This window comes from Thunnus albacares, chromosome 8 (genome assembly GCF_914725855.1).
Source record: "Thunnus albacares chromosome 8, fThuAlb1.1, whole genome shotgun sequence".
Lineage (NCBI taxonomy): Eukaryota > Metazoa > Chordata > Actinopteri > Scombriformes > Scombridae > Thunnus > Thunnus albacares.
The window spans coordinates 12,365,161-12,385,033 of NC_058113.1; the positions used below are offsets into that span (position 1 = coordinate 12,365,161).

General features: G+C 38.5%; 1 protein-coding gene across 1 annotated transcript in view; it reads right to left on the reverse strand.

The window, feature by feature from the left end:
- Window positions 1–19,873, reverse strand: part of adcy2a (adenylate cyclase 2a) — a 65,842-nt gene that overhangs the window by 37,715 nt on the left and 8,254 nt on the right. Inside the window, exon 3 of the mRNA XM_044359876.1 lies at window positions 4,868–5,029. Coding sequence (XP_044215811.1) covers window positions 4,868–5,029 — 162 coding nt within the window. The remainder of the gene's footprint in view (window positions 1–4,867; window positions 5,030–19,873) is intronic.

Consider the following 19,873-nt stretch of genomic DNA (forward strand, 5'->3'; position numbering starts at 1 on the left):
CTTCTGATCAAATTTGGCCTACGACAAAATGGAAATTCAAGGCCTTATCCCAAGGAAAAGATTAAATCAGGCTACATAAAACGATTAGTGGTAGATTACTTTGATGCCTTTGTATATTAGCAATTAGCTTGCATCACTGACCATAGTATTACATTGTAGTGTGTCTCAGAGCCAGAGGGAGATATCAACCTTTCAGAGCTGGAAATATAGAGAAATCATTTAATAATGGCCATTTATGTCCATTTTCTCAAGGGTGGTATTTCATCTTAGTGTTTGTGTGAAATTGTTAAAATCGTTGATTTTACAATAGATATCTTGACCATTTATTTTGCTAATGTCTTTGCATGGCCTGAATCACTTACAATAAAGTTGTCTCATAACACTTGCACAGTAGTATGTTCATGCAGATGTAGCTATATTACATGCACCTATTTATATTGCACTGCTCTGACAGTTACACAAAACAAAGGACAAAATATCAGGTTAACTGGGATGGAACCTAAATTCTATTTTCAGTCCAGTGTCCAGTATATGGTTTGATATCTGGGACAAGCGCGGTTTCAGATAACAGCTGATTTATTTGTGTTCACTGTTCTGAAAGAGTAATATAACAAATATGTTGTTATAACGGAGAAGAGGAGGGAGTGCGAGACTATGTCAATCAAAAATGAGAAGGAAGGCAGAAAGAAGAGGAAAATTATGACTTTTGATTCCACATAGTGATCTGTAGCTTGTCTGAGTCTGAATAAAAACACAATGTTCTAGCTACTGTCAGGACTGCAGAGCCAACACATCAGAAATATTTTAAATTAACTATTTTGTGATTCTCTCCCTTTTCTCCCGTCCCCCTCTCTCTACTGCTGTTGAATTTATATTGCACATAAGGCTGTAAGGCTGCTGCAAGACGATGCTGCTGCTCACTGTTCACTGTTGGGGTCCTCTTTTAACTAGCACACATCCTTCACACACTATAAAGTGAAGTGTGGAGGTTCATTCTTAATCTTAAGAATACATATCTGTGATAGAATATTCAAGACTTAAGGTTCAGTTACTAGATTTTTCTGGAGTGTCTGGAGGATCTTCTATCTCCATGAATGGAGTTGCCGCTTCAAGAAGCTCATCAATGCCTGTCATGCAACGGCCTTATCGCCTCTGCTGACCCACATGCTTTCTGCTTCGGGTGTCTTGGATGGGACCACATAGAGAGTGGCACTGAGCAGCCACCGCCCTAGCTGGACTGTTGGGTGCTTCCCAAGCTCAGACGCCAGCAGTGGTGGGACAGTGGGGAGTGGTGGGAAAGCGAACCAAAGTTTGACGTCAATTTCCTCATGGAAGATGACCCTCCCCGCGCCAGCTAACGGCTTGTGTCGTATGATGACAACTGAGCAAGTTACAGTCCCATAAAAAGGTCAAAAGTGAATTTTAAATATGTAACTAATAGAACTTAATTTTATAGATTTTGTGTCTTAATAAGCAGCCTCTTATTAGTTAAAATGGAAAATAAAAAGGGGAAAAAATATAAATAACTGGTCATTATACCAGTGAAGCTTGCAATGTGTTTACAAATACCATTTAAATAGATTATCACTAGGTTTACAGTGATGTATAATCTAGTTTATTTCAACAAAACAAGTTAGTCTAACAGAAATTCTGAGTTACAAGTATCTTTAGCATCAGGTGTTTTTTTTGGGTGATGATCTGAAATTTTTCAATTTCAAGTCCTGGGTAGAGAAGTCCACCTATATCTACCATGAACCTTTGCAAGCCTTTCATTTGATCTTTGCTATCAGCTGCTATGGGCAAATGTCATTCCATGATGAGAACCAGCACCCCACTACTGCAAGTACTGAAGTGAGTGAGTCAGGTTATTGGATCCAATATTCCTCAGAAAGAAGAACAGGCCACTCAGGGTGCTGTTTCCATGGCACACTGAATGTACTTCTATGTTATCACACAACACAATGCAAGGAGTTATGCAGCGACACTGACAGGTGGAAAAAAAGAAAAAAAAGACCTTGAATCATTTTAGAATTGTGTCTTAAAAATTATGTATAGAAGGAAGGTCAGGTATCATCACATCAAACTAGAGAAATATTGAGCTTTGAAAATTTCACAAAATTATGCTTTTTGAAACTGGTGTTTAAATGCCTTAATGTCTGACGTCTCCATCTTTAAGCAAATATATTTACATGCTGCAAACATCTGGGATGTCCATTAGTGGCATAATTGACAACTATAACATCCCATTGTTTAAGACATTTATGGGACCGTCATCCTCTTCCTACAAAAGAGGCTGTTAATGGAACATACAGATTGTGAAGGCACTTGTCTCCACACACACACACATATTGTATTTGTACCACAATAAATTATGACTAACTTTTCCCCTGCCATCACCACAACCACAAATACAGACTTGGCTCTAAAGAACTGATAGCAAACATCATCACTGTCACTGGCAACAAATAAAATACTGACAACAAAACATAAAGCAGCCAGGATTTGGCAGAGCCTGTGTTTACTAGTGGGCAGTTTTCTGCTTGGCAGTGTTATGTCTAGCTCGGCATGCCATCTTGACTGCCGATTGAGCAGCAATCTGTCTCCTTCCATCAATGCTCTTGTAACTTGACACACACACAGAAATATTAGGAACGCCTTCCCAACATGTATGGAACGGTCATCTCTTACAGGCTAAAACACATCAACCAACAATTCAATCTCTTCACCAGAAAACAGCAGGTAAAGGGGACGCAGCCTTAATTAAGATTCAGTTTGATTTATACAAGTGTTTGTGTTTTCTCTTCTCTGCTGGTCACTCACTAATTCATAGTGCCTCTCCATATTCCTAATGTAATTCCCCAATTTCAAACTGACAATGGCCCTACACACATACAGTAAATCTACACAAGTGTTTTCACTTATTGTGCCTGATTACACCTCTTCTATGTACAGACTTTGTGAGTGACATCTCCCTGTAGGCTTAGTTAGACTTCACCAGGCAAAATTTACCACTACTACTTCTACTACCACTACTACTGGCAAAAAGCAGGCGGGACAGGAAGTAGTGTGTGTAGGACTGTAACCATAAAATGTGGGAGCTCATTGGCTAGTTAACAAAAACAGTACACAAAATAATACAGTTTCTTACCATACACTTTAACATTAACCTATGGCTGCTGTTCTTGCACACACTGCAGCCAAGCCAAAAAAAAGGACCTCCATTGTTGCTTTCACTTTACACATGATATACAATATTTTTAGAAGGCAGATTCTCTTAAAAACACATCTCTCTGGCAGATTTGCCACAGGAATTGTGCTGACAGGCAAACTGACCTGATGCTTAAGACAAGTTGGCAGATAGTGGCCGGCCATGTAGTATACAGCCCCAGGCTGCCCAGATGCCAGTATGAACATGCTATATGCTACACGTGAGAGCAAAAAAGGCTGAAACCCAATAACAGGTCATCACAGCAGAGTTCACAGAAGCAATAGAGAATTATTGTAAAGGTATAACAGCAGGAAAAGCAGAAACAGATGAAGATACAGGCACAAGAATCATTATCGGGTGCGAGGATACAGCTCTGGCTGCACAAACCATCTAAATTGATTGTCATTATGTGTATTACTTTGTAAGTCTATGTAGAATTTTTAAAGAAAAGTGCACAGTAAATGTTTTCCTGTTATCTGAGGGAAAATATATCTTTTGAATATGAGACTATAAATGATATTTTTGATTTATTTCTCCAGAGAGGTTATTGTTGTCATGCTTGGAGAGGCTTTATTAGCTGTCTCAACCAGACATTTTTCAAACACATAATATCAATGCTTTAGTGATACCTGAAAAGAATCTCAGAGTAGGAGTCATATTGTGTGATAAAAATTATAACATTAAGTTGAATAACCATTTATGATAAATTCCTTTTTGTGGAGCCACATTCCAGTCAGACTGCAATTGAGCAACAGGGCTGACAAACAGCAATACACACAAAAGGATGTAGAGAAAAGGGATGAATATGTGGGAAGTAACTGATATGAAGACATAATAAAATAATTATTATTAGGCCTTTTTATATGCTGGAAATATCCTTTGAGATTTAGTTCTGAAATGTTAAATTTCATCTTGGTCAATGTAATCTATGATTATCAGTGAAGTGTGGCTTTTGTGACATGCTTGTTAAATGAACGTTCTTTCCTTTATGCATTAGCTGGAATTAGACTGAGGTGTATTGGCAATCACTGACTTTTGGAATCAGGTTTGAATAAACTCAAATTAATTAAAGTCTCCCTTTCCGAGATAATTGGTTTCCTGATATTATTATTTCTTTTTCTCAGCATATGCCAACTCCAAACAGCAATACTGCTGGAAAGAGGGTGACCTTTTAATAAAGTAAAGAAAAAAAAAAACCCACATTAGAATTTCTATCGCTCACCTGCTATGCTAAATTAGTTTTAGTTTAAAGGTCACATTGTTTGTTTTGTTTGTTTGTTAAAAATGTTAAAATAACCACAAAGGCTCATTTTGTTAGCAGGATGGGATAATATTACACATCTGGAAAGGAAAAGGAAATTTCATCTGGATATTAAAATCAAACAAAAAAAGCAAAGGTGGTAAGACTCCTTATGCAGTTTGTATAAGACAGGATGTTGTGTAGCCATGTCACACTATAACCATATTCATGTCTTCTAACACTGTATATGAGTAGTCATCAGTTGGAGTGGATGCATGTTTGTAGAGTTTTAATAAACTTTGCTTTTAGTAAAGTATTGTGTTAAGTTTTCCGTAATTCAGTGTGTGTGATATATCTTTGTGTCTACTAAAATTACACGTGCTCTACCACAGAAACACACTTATATTTGATCACCTTACCTGCCATATTACTGGTTCCATGTGATCGGCTGTGCTGGACAGGCAGACACTCAACACAATGGTGTGCGAGGCGGAGGTCAGGACACTGGCGATGATGGCATCCCGCATTGAGAATGGCAGCATGGTGTATACCACAAACACAATGAACAGGAAGAAGGACACCTGCGGAGAAAGAGACACACTTATGATACACCTGCAGAGGAAGGTAAAGAAGAGAGCAAGAAAGTGAAAGAGATGGATGCACAAGAAAAGAAAATGTCGATGAAAATATCAGTGTTGACAGTCCTGTGGGGGAAGAAAGAGCCTGTCCCACCAGGACTGACCATCAACACTGTGTGAGTGAAGTTTCTCTATGTGCAGCTACATCAGTCGCATCAAAAAACCAGGCTTGCTTGAGGAGGTATTAAATGTCAAACTAAAGACAAAATTACAAGAGGAAAAACGAGGAAAGGACATATATTTGGGCCATTAAGCATATTTCAGTGTTGTACACTCGTGGATCCATTATAGCATTTTTAGCTTCTTTGGCTTATGTAAGCTCTTTTGATTGCAGGAAGCAGGAAAGGGGACAATTACTACTCACACTTCAAACCTGACACATCTAATGTAGCATGTGGAGTGCTTCCCTTTTTACTTCAGCACCACACACACACTCACACACACACACTTCTTTAATATGCCTGTGTATGGATAGAATGAGGCCAGTGTTCTCACAGGCTGCAGCCAGGTGCCAGTTAACCTTTCTGGGTTATTTTCAGGGCCAGTGGGAAAGCGGGGTTAGGGTGTAGGGGGCGGTGAGATGGAAAGAGAGAGGGAGTGAGAGAGGGGAAGAGAGACTGAAAATGAGTAAAACAGTATCTCCTCTGTTTAAGCTTGAGTGACTAATGGAGACTTCTACACTGCTGCTTTTGTAATGGCTAACTATGGTGGCAAATGTAAATAGTAGCAAATCTCGAAGGATGGTCTATTACCTCAAAGACAATGCTTTATTCATGTTTGACGTAAAACTTGTGCCCAGATGAGCAGTGTACTCTACATTTACTCGACATCCTGCTACTTTACTATAGATAAAAGTAGACATATTTTCAAATCATGTTCATTTGTTGTAGACTCCATATACTCAAATTGCTTAACAATGGTTGACATGTTAAAACAAAATGCCCTACATAAAAAATACAACCATGATATTCTTGTTTTTATGCATCTACAATACAGCTGATAGTTTTCCTACCAAACAGTAACAGATTGTATATACTGCTGTATTAGTGCAAGACATGATAGTTTTAGGAGTTATAAATGGCTCCATTACACTCATTATATTCAAGTTACATGCTAACTTTTTTAAATCAATCTTTTTCCTGTATAGATAATTGCTGGCATTTGCTGAAGTAGACAAAGCGGAAAACAGATATTTGCTGTAAAATGTTTTTTCAAATGATATTTAAATTAGATTTTCACATGTTTTGCTTTTGGTATCTATATGATACTTTGATCAGCACGGAAGCAGATTGTGGCTGTTACTCTTCCAAGAACGAAAAGGAGAAGTCAAGTGAAAACAACAATTGGAGGTCAGCATGACACACCAGAAACACTTGGAGTTAAAACAGTGGATTCATCTGATAATTTGCTCTTGTAAAAAGAATGTGATTTTAGCAACTTAGTGAAAAAGCACAATTTGTTTTGTTAAATACCAAAATGCTGTAAGTATGTATACAACCCTGCAATACAACAGACATTGTTTTTCACCTACATGTTTACAGTACAAGCAAAGGTTTACCACGGCTTTAAAAATTTGTACCACATCAAGAGGAAAATGTATTAATATTATAAAAACAAAAAGGTTTCAAATTATGAATTGTGAATTTAGGCAATAAGATGAAGTAATAATAATGTGGACAATAGAAATCATCATCACTGTCATCCATTGTTGTCCTCAAAATCATTAACATGTTGACGTATTCTTTTGTATAAGTTAAGATCACAGACATTCAATGCACTATTGATCATTGTGAAATTTATATATGGCATCATTCAAACTGAATCACATGCATCATGGTAGAGGTGGATGACAATAACTGGCCAACACAGTATGATCTTTTCATAAAATGCTAGTAACAGCTTAATACATTGACAACCTAATACATCACTCTCAGGGGTGCAGCCAGGGAATTTGGACCCAATGAAAAGATATCACATTGCGCCCCATCAACCCACCACAGGCCACTACAACCCCACACAACTGCTGTAACCACACTCCCAGAACCCAATTGACCCATTCAAAGCTTTAAATAGCCCTACCTTTGCAGGCTTGCAACTCTCTTGTGGTCCAATACTTACTGTGCAATATTTACTGACACTGAGCTATGAAAATATAAAACTGTGCAGACATGCATGCAACATTCTGCATATGGTGGAATTCACTATTTGATGCAAGACTGATGCCCTCTAGAAGAAAGGTGCAAATGCCATCTTTTACGGCCTAAATGTCATTTTAATGGTAAAATTCTTGAATGGAAAATTCTCTTAACATTAATGAATAACTTAAAATAAATATAACTGAAATATATATTAACCTCTTCAAGTAAAATAAATTAACATTATCATCTTTAGAATGATATTTCAAACAAAAGAATAAAATCAGCAGCAGATTTTTGAACTAAGTACACTACCAATTCTTATCATTGAAAAGGATTTAATCGTTTTTCTTTTTGCAATTACACCAACTGACATGTCATTCAACACAATGCCACTTGCCTTCTTCTTCAGCTGGGAGTAGGGCTACATTTGAAGTGTTGCCACGAGTTGAATTTTTTGTCCACTAGTTGGGTAGACCTATTCTGTATGTAAATGACTTGACTTGACTTGACTAACTTGAATAATATCTATGAATAAAAATCCATATTTTAAATGAAATAATTTATTTATACCCAAATCCTACCAAACTGACTCTAGATCAGCACTTACTCACACGCCAACATGCCACCCAGGTACACACACAAACACAATGTGCTGTAGTGCTCTCCGTTGCCTGGCACCTGCCTCTCAATCCCAACTCTGAAAAAATGCTTTTAATGCTGGCGCACTAAACATTTATGGTGTTACCTTGTAGATATTACAATACATTTGGCAATGACAGCAATGCTGTTGGACTTTAAAAGCAGCGTATATTGTTTGACAGAGGCATATTTTGAGTTCTGGTATTTGGCTGGTTTTTGGGCTGGTTTTGATTGTCCATTGTGCTGGTTTTGTTACACAGACCTGACAACCCTGGAGTAGGGCTGGTTCATTGGTAGAGGGATGGGGATGGGGAGACAGGGCTGCTGAGCCTGAAGCTGCATCTGTTGGGCCTGGCACCAGGCAGTGGCAGGGAGAACTGATTTTTTTATGAATAGCTTACTAAAATTTGTCTGCATTGATTAAATGTCGGCTAAAAGAGGAGCGAAATGTAAACACTCAGAATTTTCTGTGAAGATATTAAGTAACTAATTTTAGGGGAGCAAAAGTAACCTCTTTCACTATGGACTAAGCTAACAGGTTAAATTCCATCATGCTCAGGGGCTCCATATGGGGGAGGGAGGGGTGAGGGCTGACTGACAGGGGCCCTAAAAAATTATTAGTATGTTAGGTAAAATATTTTCAATATTAAATTATTAAACTATCATCATTAATAGAATATTTTATTTACTATGTACTAATAAAACTGATGTTTTCTTTTTCTTTTCTTGTATTTGGCAAAAAGTAAAAATCCAGGGAGCCTCTTTACACAATCTAAATATTAATACTGGCATTTAGATGAGTAAATCACAATTAACAATGTCATAGGGCTTGGAAACCTACAGTGAAGGGTACATTTTTGGTGGTACAGTTGTTACACAGTTACAACAACACAGATTGAAATAAACATTGCTTTTTAAAGTAAAAATAACATTGACATGTGTATAATGCAAATAACATTGACATGTGTAAAATGCAAATCGCCGAAGAAGAAAGTTAAGGCTATTCTGCAGGAAAAAACCCCAAAAAACATTCTATTGAAATGCATAATATTTTCAAATAATGCATGCCACTCAAGCTTGTTCCAATTACTGACACTCACAATATCACCATCTGTGACTAACCGAAACAAAGGTATGTGAATAATTTCCATGCCTAGATGAGCAGCGGTAGTAGTAATGGTTGCTGCTATTATTTCCTGCCTACCTGTCTTTACAGAGCAGGAAACAATGTCAAATTGCTTATTAAAACAAAGACCTTGTGGTAACAACCATGGGACCAGCCAAGGTACCAGTGACCTTGTTATTGTGGCAGTCGGTTTCAAAAGCTTTTTTTAATTTAATGCAATATGTGTAATACAGAAATATGTACTGTGGTCTTAATGTATTATCTGAAAAAGAAGTGACAAGCAGCAAGCTGTTTTCAAGTGCTGAGATACCCTATAGTATTGTCATTACTTATTCCCTGACACAAAAGGTCGCAATCACAAAAGGTTGCAAATAATTTCCAGAAACACATTTCTGTACAAAATAGTAATTGCACAAAGTATCACTACTGCATGAGAGATACAGTTCGAGAGCAGAATCCAGATCTATGTAGGTTATGCCTCCAACATAGATCCTATATTTTCTTCATGCTTCCTAAATTGACTTAAGTCCTCATGGCAATCAGGGGTGAGGATGTAAAAGCTTTAAGCTCATTGAGGACTGAGGAAGCTACCAATTGTGACTCAGAAGAACAGAGCTTAGTCAATACAGAGTTGTAGAGACAGACAGAAGGTCAACGAGAAGGTTATCTAAACACATATTATAACCTGGACCTTTATAAAGGGAGCCCATGACTCATCATAAGTGTCTTTAATAACAAGGATAAATATGTCTAACATTTATATGCCAAAAAAGTCTGACACAGTTACTGTATGAGACTATATGAGGACAGGTCTCTATTTTCAGTCAGATAATGACAAAATAGTAAAATGTATCCAAATACTGTATTCTTACATAATTTAATTCATAACATATACATATAGACTGTCCTAGGGGACATCAAGGATTTGACAGGTTTTTAATTTGTAGCCCGTGAAGTGTATAATTTGTTTCCTGCTCACAAGAAAGGTATGGCTAGCTTGGTTATTCACCTGTAATGGCTTTTTTCATTGCCAGGTCTATGCCTCATTCTCTCTGTGGAACACCACTATTGATGAGACAGCCTGCAATTATAAAAGCCAACAACTTGACAAGAGGAGTGACCTCTGATGTCCCCTGACCCTGCACAATGGTACACAATGATTAACCAACACACAGGATCCAGCCATATGGTGTGAACTTGAATATTTGACCATAGTAGTTATGCCTGTCCAGGAGTGTCCAAGACACAACATGAATAAACCCCATCTTCCCCAAGTCCCAAGCAGCCACAGAGACAAAAGGCTCAATATAAAGAGAGTGGGTTTATTTAATTAAATAATGCACATAGAGCTTCAGGGTGAACAAAGGCCAACATAAACAAAACAAATCTAACTGGGAAGTAATCAATATAACCTCACGAAAACAAGAACAAAATGACAACAACTTACATCCCTTACTAACATAAACATGAGGAAATAAGGTTAACAGAACTGGCAGCCCACCCCTATTAAGTCCAGAAGAAGGGAACAAAACCATGATCAAACAACATCAGGGTAAGAAGTGTGTCTGGTTGGGAGAGGAGGGAGATAGGACATGCCCATGCGCTGCTATGATGCCATCTTGGCTCTTTATATAGCAGACTTCCACTTGAAGCAGCCAATCACCTGCCAGAGCTGGAAGATGATCCACCAATCACCTCCTTGTCCCCACAGACACACACACCCACACCTGATACATAGAAACATCCAGTCTGCTGAAGTAGAGAAGAATTAAACATCCCCCTATGATGTTCAATTCAAGTGACATTTAGGAAGATCTGGACAAAGCATCAGCAATTACATTTTCTGTTCCTTTCTTATAATGAATCTGCAGGTTAAAATCCTGCAGAAAGAGGGACCAGCACAAAAGCCTTTGGTTAGAATTGCACATGCTATGGCTCAATAATGACCGCCAAACTATATAGTCTGTCAGCCCAACCTTTGCAACATCTGTCTCTTTTTCACAATCAGTGAGGTTATCTTTCTATATCTGCAGTCTGACATTTCAATTTCCCCTCTTTTTAAACTGTTTACATGACCGCATAAAGCAAGCGTAATAATCTCGTTTGCGTGACAGAAAATATTATTTTGATTATCCAGAGAAAACCAAACAGGGGTGGTGCAAAAGATTTAGTCCAACACAAATGGCACTACACTTGCATTCGTGCCTCTGCAAGCTTTGCACTTTCAAAAATGGCCAATATAAATCCTTCAGAGCTAGTTTAGTAAGCCATTACCCATAGGTGACCAAGGTACTCACTGTTGAGAAGATGGAGGACAAACTAAAAGAACATTATGAAAGAACATTTGTGTTATAGTGGACTATAACTCTGAAAAGAAAAGAAGAAAAGTAAACATAAAGTTTCATTTATTTGGACTCTTCCTGTGTGTTCCTGTGCCTTGGTCTCTGTAGAACTGCAGTTGCATTAACACAACCCAGAAAATAACTCTCTAATCTCTCTGTAGCACTGCCTGACCAAGCCTTAATTGGGCACAGTTTTATTTTATTTTTAACAATGGCACAGTTCAATAATGCTGGCGACAGGAGTTAGGATCCCAAAGGTAAACATAAGGACAGAGTTGAAAAGTTTTTGAGGCAGTTTACTTAGAAGGTGTTGGTGAGTTTAATGTAGGCAAAAATGACAGGAATCTGGCAAATAAGGAGGGTGAACAGTCTATTTAGAGTATGGGGCTAATGGCTGATCTAAAAACAGCTGGGGAGAGGTCTGTCAGGTGATTAGCAGAGGTGAGAAAACTGAACAAGGGTGACTAGTAAAAAGGTAAGGAATGAGAGAGTCCTGACAGTGGCAAGAGACAGTGCAGACAGTATTGCTTGCAGTATTCCTGATTATGGGTAAACATAGCTGTAAATTAGTAGAGTGACTGGTGTTTTGCATTATGGGGAATGTTATTAGAGAAGCTGCAAAAAGCCAGCTCCTTGTTTTTACTTCATGTATACACTTGTCAAATCATTGCAGAAGCAGAAATGTTCTAAAACAGAATAATTCTCTGTAAAAACTTAAAATATACAGATGCAAGTGCACAATCACAACCAATGCAATGGGCATCAACTCAGTAAGCTAATAGACTTTTTTAAATTCTGTAATAAACTGTAAGAATCTGTTTAACAATTCAGTGGATGTGAACCTACAAGCAACAGATTGTTCAGAATTAAGCAAAATGTTATTTATTCCCTTGAAGAGGAATAAGAGAGCATTAACTTAATTCCCAATACAAAAGAGAGCTGCTAATTGCTGCAAAATATCATCTAGCAGGGCAACATAATTTGCTTAGAGTCCAGAATGCCTTTTTTCTAAATTAATGCTCTGAAATGAAATCCAATGCCGCTAACTGAATCATGAAACTGTACTGAGGATAATGGAAGGGCTGCGGGGAGAAAGACACCTGCTGAGTTCTCTTGCATACTTTGACTTGATGTGGTAATAAAACTACGAGGTGCTTCCTTCAGTGTGGTTAAGGCAAATGCATAAGAAAACTCTGACAATTAAGTGGACAAGGCTTTATTGTGATCCATCATGGTACAGTCAACTCTACTCCTGCAACATGAATCAATTCCTTGATAATGACAGTGAGGAGGGTTCATAAAACAAATTATAGAGATGGAGTGTCAGATTACATCAGGCTTTTAGTCTACAGTCTGTGGCAGAGATTAGTTTAAAGGCTAGATTTATAACATGAGCATATGCTGTGTGTGTCAGTCTGCGATTTAACCCTAAAAAAGCCAGACTACTCTTTTCATTTCTTGTTATAGAAACACTAAATCCGAGTCTTAGTAAAAAGTCAGACTTATTGATTTACTGTGAAGATGCAAAATGAAATGCAATAGAAAGGAAACATTCAGCTAAAGTGCTTGGTTTGTAATTTCCACAATCAGTCTAGGCAGGATGGCCTTGCTCCCTGAGAAAAATTAAAGTATTTAGCACAAAACATAATTTTTCATTTTACTAGAATAAAGCCTCTCATGTGATTAAATAAAATGGTGCAATTACTCCTCCTCTTTACATGTTGTCCTGCATCTCTCTCTGAGTTTGTCTCTCAGAGCTGATCTCTGCCTCCCTCACATGTGTCTTTTCTAGCAGTAGTTCCTGTAATTTCGCCATCTACCCTCTTTTTTACCATTCCAACCTGGCAAGCCTCCTCTAACACCCCATTCCCCACCTCTCCTGTCCGAAATTCTGATGATGCTGGCTGTATACTCACAAAAGACTGTTTGTGTGTGTGTGTGAGAGACAGAGAGGGATCGAGAAAGACGAAGAGAAGGAATTGAGGAGATGATGCAGGGTCCAGACATCTCTAAGTGAGGGTAGAGGCTGGACCACACAGATAAGCCCCTCTCCCCACCGTCAGCAAACAGAGAGGGCTTTGTGGGGAGAGGATAAGCATCCAATTGATTTCTGGTTGGAAAATGAAGAGTGTACTGTATACAAACTAACTCTGGGAGAGTGAGCTCAACACAGCTGAAGGAATATTTGGAGTCACGGTGCTATTTCTTTTACCTGACAGTGTGCTGTACTGACAGTGCAATTTGTAATGTAACCATCTCTTCTGCTTGTACTGTCTCACTGTCTCTCCCTGATAATGTCAACACAAATAATATAGTTTTTTTGACAGATGACTATGTCCTCTATGTGGGGAAGCTTCTTCATGCCAGTCGAGTTAAAAAAAAAAAAAACAACATATGGAGGACAACAGGAAAATCATAAGTGCCCTCTGGACTCAAGCAGTTTAGATAAGATACACAAGTCATGTTATTTCCTGCAGTGAAGAAGTCCAGGTAGCTTGTTAGCATGCAGGAGCTTGGTGGAAGCTGATATGCAGTGACATAAATAGAAGGGAGGGGGGTACTTCCAATAGAATGATGCTGCAGTAAAATTTGAGTTTGGCTAAATAGGAGGTCATCAGACAGTTTGTCAACTACTTTTTTAGCCACAGTTTCTCACCCTGTGCAAAGAACAGTAGAAACTTTAATGTAAAAACAGATGCAAATGACAGCCATCATCAAGAATGCAGAGTAGCCCATCTAGCGCTGTGAATTTCAACAGTGTTACAGAGGAAAAGGACAAGATGTAGACAGAGATTATTAGAGCAGCACTGAGCCCCGACATCACACTACTGTACATATCATCAACCTCACTTTAAGACATAAAAAAATGCCCACTTGTCAGCAGATTTTAAATGTAATAAAAATTGTATTACCTACATGTGTATTTTTGGTGTCCTTTCAGATCTCCATGAATGACTGAATGGTTGTCACTGTGAGCTGCCACTGTGATTTAATCTGTAGACAAGAACACTGGACACTTTGACCTTTTAGCTTCGTCCTTCTATACCACTCCACTGCCACTACACCAATTACAGTGTAATCTACACTTTAATATCTACTTGTGTTGTGATTTCCTAACTGTAGCACTGTCCCCATAGTGTCTCAGTGCTATTCCTCTTTCATATCATTGCCTTCCTCTTCCTCTCTGCCACCCTCCAACTGCAACTCCTTTTCCATCCTATGACATGATAACTCACTTGACACGTTACAGACATCCAACATTATGTTATATTTTGCAAGATAATTTACATATTATTCCACATTATTTACTCATATACAATTTACTGATTTGTTGCATTTCAATGGAAGGGAAGCAATTTGGTTAAACAGATGTTTTGTGTGCTTTCGTGGACTACACTGGATTACATTCATTAACAGTGACAGTTAGAAGTCCCTGTATTCCTGGAAATACAAGGACCCAAAACACAAAACAATTTTGTACTTGTACAAACAAAACGTTTTTTTATAACTACATTAAAATAAAAAAAACAGCTCAAGCTAATTGAAAGGTGAAATAAGGGCAGCGCTGCTAGACAACGTTTGAGATACAATGTGACAAATTGAGAAACTGGCTATTCTGCAGAAAACCTCATTCATCCTCAGTCATCAGTGATTCAGTAAACTGCATCGTTATACAAAATAATGAGCTGCACAAATACTAAATGAGATTTTCAAGTAACACTGACTTGACTTTCCATTAGATGACTGGTAGTCTACAGAAAAAGATGCATGGTACCAGAAAATAATACTTGTGTAGTTGTCGCACAATCGTTGTACTGTGGTGAATAAAATTAAAATTGGATACAATGTAGAGTCTGCAGGAAGCATGATAATCACACCCGCATAGCAACCACTATCATAAATGAAAGATGAACCTTTCAACACATCTTAAGAATCTCAACACTTCCTCTCTAATTTTCTTCCATCAAGTTTGTCATTATCATTCCTCTGTGCTCCCGTCTTTATGTAGCACAGAAACTCTACATAGCTACTATTGCCAGTTTAGGAGAAATCATTCATTTGAAGAGCCCTTGATGGGCATCTCAACATCGATTTCAAGCAATTTTCATCACTTTGTGTTCTATCAAATTCTGTCTCTATGTAACCTGCTGTCAATAAAAGTTACCACTGCCATCTGCTTTTTATGGCATTAGTGCCCAGTCACACCACAAAATGGCACAGCAAATTTTATTCACATGCCCCTACAGGATAGGTGGTTAACTGGATGTTAAACAGTTAGGATAATTCAAGGGAAAATATTTGTACCTTTCACTCCTGTCTCGTGAAAACCATACCACTTCTATTTTATGGCACAATTTATACTCAGGCAGAGCAGGATTAAATAAGACCACAGATAGATGGAGAGACTGATAGATCAAGTAAAGGGAAATTGCAGTGCCACAGCACAATTACAGCAGCCACTTCACATGAATCACAATTAAAAGACCAAATTATACACAATAGACTAAATAAAATATAAAATACAATAAAATTAAAAAACCTCACAATAGAGACTAAACATAGGACTCTAATATGTATTGAATATACAGTATACAATGATAATATACTGTAACATACTGTACATTAGTGCAAGTCAGGTGGATATTACTAAAAGCTATACACTAAGGTGAATTGTCAATGAATATAAACAGAATTAACTGTATAATGAATATATGTATAATATATGAATTATTTACACTGACACTGGTTATCTTGAGGGTCTGAAGTACAAAAAAGAAACAGTCAGGATTGGAAGGATTAACAGCAAATGAAATCAGTCATATAAGATGTGTGATGAATAAATGTAATAAATGTCCAGGTGAGCTGTGTGTCTTTGTTATATGAGGGAGTGAGGTGAGACTTCACTGCCAGAGGAGTCCCCTGTCTCGACACAGATGAGACTCGTTGAACAGAGTAATGGCAGCTGGCAAGAATAACCTCATGTTGCGTTCTTTGTCACAGCAAGATGGAACAAGTCTCTTGCTGAAAGCGCTACGCTGTTTGAACAGTAGGTTGTGGGGGAGATGAGAGACATTGTCCATGATGTTTAAGTTAGTGCAGAGTCCTCCTCTCCACAACCAACTTTAAGAGCTCAAGAGAGGTCCCCCAGCACAGAACCAGTCTTCCAACTCAGTTTGTTTGTGTCACTGTCTCTGAAGCTGTCCAGCAGAGTACAGCAAAGAGTATTGCGTTTGCCACAAGAGACTGGGAAAAGATGTGCAATATTTTGCTGCACACATGTCCCTTCATGTAGACAACCTCTGTGTTGCACTTCTAGTCCAGTCTGTTGTCAAGGTGGTAACCCTCCACCACCTCCACCTCCAAGGATGGAAATTTGGTTTGTTTTTGTCCTCTTCTTTCTGAAATCCACCACCATCTTCTTGTTCTTGGCCTCATTTAAGAGTAGGTGGTTGCTCCCACACAACTCCACAACACAGTCCACCCAGGTGTCTGAGATCTGAAAACTTCTGCAGACAGACTTGTACTGAAAGTTGGAAGTGTACAGAGTGAAAAGAAAAGGGGATAGGATGGTCCGCTGCAGTGCTCCTGGGCTGCTCACAATCTGTTAAGACACACAGCCCCTTAGTGAACAGTGAGAAGGTTGTGGAGGCGTCTATCTGCATCCTCTAGAGCTACTCTCTCAGCAGCAGGGGCTGGATTGTGTTCAAGTGGTGGCTGTGTACTAGAGCAAGACAAATTGCTCCTGATGGTTACGCCAGCCCCTTGCCTGGTAGCCGTTGGGGTGTGTATGTGTGTGTGTGTGTGTGTGTGTGTGTGTGTGTGTGTGTGTGTGCATATGAATGAGAGGCAAAATTGTAAAGTGCTATTTGAAGGCATTGGAGAAATCACAGTGCTGCCCTGCTTGTCCGGATGAGAATATGCTTGCTGTAGCAGGTAGATGATGGCTTTGTCAACCACAACCTGAGGGTGGTAGGTGAACAGCAGAGGGTCAAGAGACGTGCTCACTTGAGGTCTGAGGTAAGCGACAACAATCACTTGACACACAAGACTCACAGTGATCAGTTTAATGTCCGGGGTAACACAGTAGCTGTCTGTCTGCAGTCTCTGTCAGACTGAAGAGTCTGAAAGTTGGTGACGGTGAGTTCTGAATATGTTCCTACAGCCATTTTCCTGTGAAACACATAATGCTGCGTTCCCAATGTCTCCGCTGGGTCTTGGTCAGCATACCGCGGTTGTCCATTTTATTCAGCAGGGACTTCACATTTCCCATCATGATGGAAAGAAGAAACGGCTTGTACTTTCTCCTCCTTGCTCTCGTTTGGCTCCTGCCCTGTGTGCTTGGCATTTTCAACTTTTCTAGGATTTCGGGGCCTAACTCCAAGGAGTAATGGAGGTTTAGAGACTATGATCAGCTGTTCAGGGAAAGAAAGGATACTCCTGCAGTGCTGTTGGCAAGAAGAAAAAAGTACAAAAACACAAAGACTTTAACAGGAGCTGCTGCAACAGGCTGCCTAGAGTGGCTCCACCTTGTGTCTGGATGGTGTGACAAAGCTGATATTATAGCCTCTTCCATTTTGGACTTCCCACTTCAAAACAGCACAATATGTCAGCAGCACAAATTTGCACTTCAAAGTTATCCAAAGCTGAACTCAACACTAAAAACACCACACCAAAATCATTTCCTTTCTATAGAATTGCTACGCTGAGTGAATCAGCGTAGCAATTCTATAGAAAGGAAATGATTTTGGTCTGAAATAGATTATCCCTTAGATTAGTCACTTGTTCAATAATCTGTTGCATAGCAAGTACTGTCATGACTACACACTTGTCTGTAAGTGTGTGCAAGTGTACATGTTTGTGTGTGTTAGAGCATAAAATTTACAACAGGGAAGGAGGGAAGCAAGAAATTTCATACTCAGTGTTTCTAGTACATTCCAGTAAAATTATACACTTCAACTAAACCACAAACCACTGTATATCAGCATGAAGGCAATAAGAAAGATACACTCAGATACAAAGAGATCTTTAGATCTAAACATCATCTATGTATTCATGGCTCCATCTCTCTCTGTATGTCTCATTTTTCTTTTGCTCTCTCCACTTGCTATATTTCAAACCACTTTTTTCCAATTACTGTACATGCTGATATCTTAGCAACTTATTCTCAAGCCCTTTCGTTATCACTATTTTTTTTAAAAATATATGTTATATTTTATTATATATATATTTTGTTTTGTCACTCTGGTCAGCAACATTTTTATCCGCTGACTAGCAACAGCAACACTGTATGAAAGACATGGGACAAAAGCCATCATCCCTAATGAGCTTAGAGCTATACATGACAGGTAAGGCAGTGGGAGAGCATGAAGCCCTCCCTCTAATCACTCTTTCATTCCCCTACCTCTCATAGCGACCTCCTCTCTACAGCACTGAAAGCATTTAATTAACTGACTTTTACTTTGCCTCCCTCCATTTTTTTTCTGGAGCAGACATCCACTTAGCAACTGCACAGTAACACCAGGGTGACCACAGATTCAAAGACTTGGTTATTAATCTAATTGTCTAATAAGCAAATGCTCAGCATGCTCCACGTCCTGGATTACAAGGGGAACTTAAAAAAGCAAGGAGGGCAATGTCTTCAAAATTTAGTCCAGGTTGAGATCCAGAATGGTCTTTGGATTTAATTATGTTGGATCTCCACATGTCAAAAATCTTGTCATACATTTTATGCAAACTATGAAGTATAAAACACATAAATCTAATCAACCAAATTAAATCAATTAAAGCATTCACATGGTTAGCAGTGACCTAATTCCCCCGCAAAAATGAGTTTACAGTTGGGTTGATCATGTGGTTAAGTATCTCTGTAGCTGACAGCTTTAGTGCTAAGTGTTAAATGCATCATAGATGAAAATGATCCCTTTTCTGTCCCTTCTCATATTCAGCTGGAATCCTGGAATCATTTTTTATTGCCCATTTCTTTTAAAAAGTCATCATCTTAAATCAAATCACATCAAAATTCTTTAACCATGTCAACTTCCAGGGATCATCATCAACAACACACCTGACACTTTGTGTCCGTTTCAAAAATACAAATCTTTAAGTGGTAAGATTAGCTTAAAGTGAATGGCAGCTCATTAGTATAATGACTTCTTGATAGGATTTGATGGTTTACAGATCAGTCTATATCTTCAGACTGGGTTTGTCCACATCATAGCTGAGAATTACACTTAAATATAATTTAGTTGTTTTGTTAAAACAAAGGAACAGCTCTAGCCAACCAGCTAATGGTGATTGGTAATCATAAGGCATAAAGTCAAAATATAAATTAAAGGTACTTTAAAGTGTAATCATAAGATATTTTGGGAAATTAGGCCCTCCCCTCTTAGTCTGAGCGACAAGAAGAACTCCTCTAGTATGGTGACCAGCGTGTCTCAAGGAAGGCCTAAAAATACCCATGCAGGCTAATAGAATGCTAATACTCTTTTTCATTTTGCCTGGGTTATTGGCAAACAGCTAATATATATTATTCAAAGCTTTT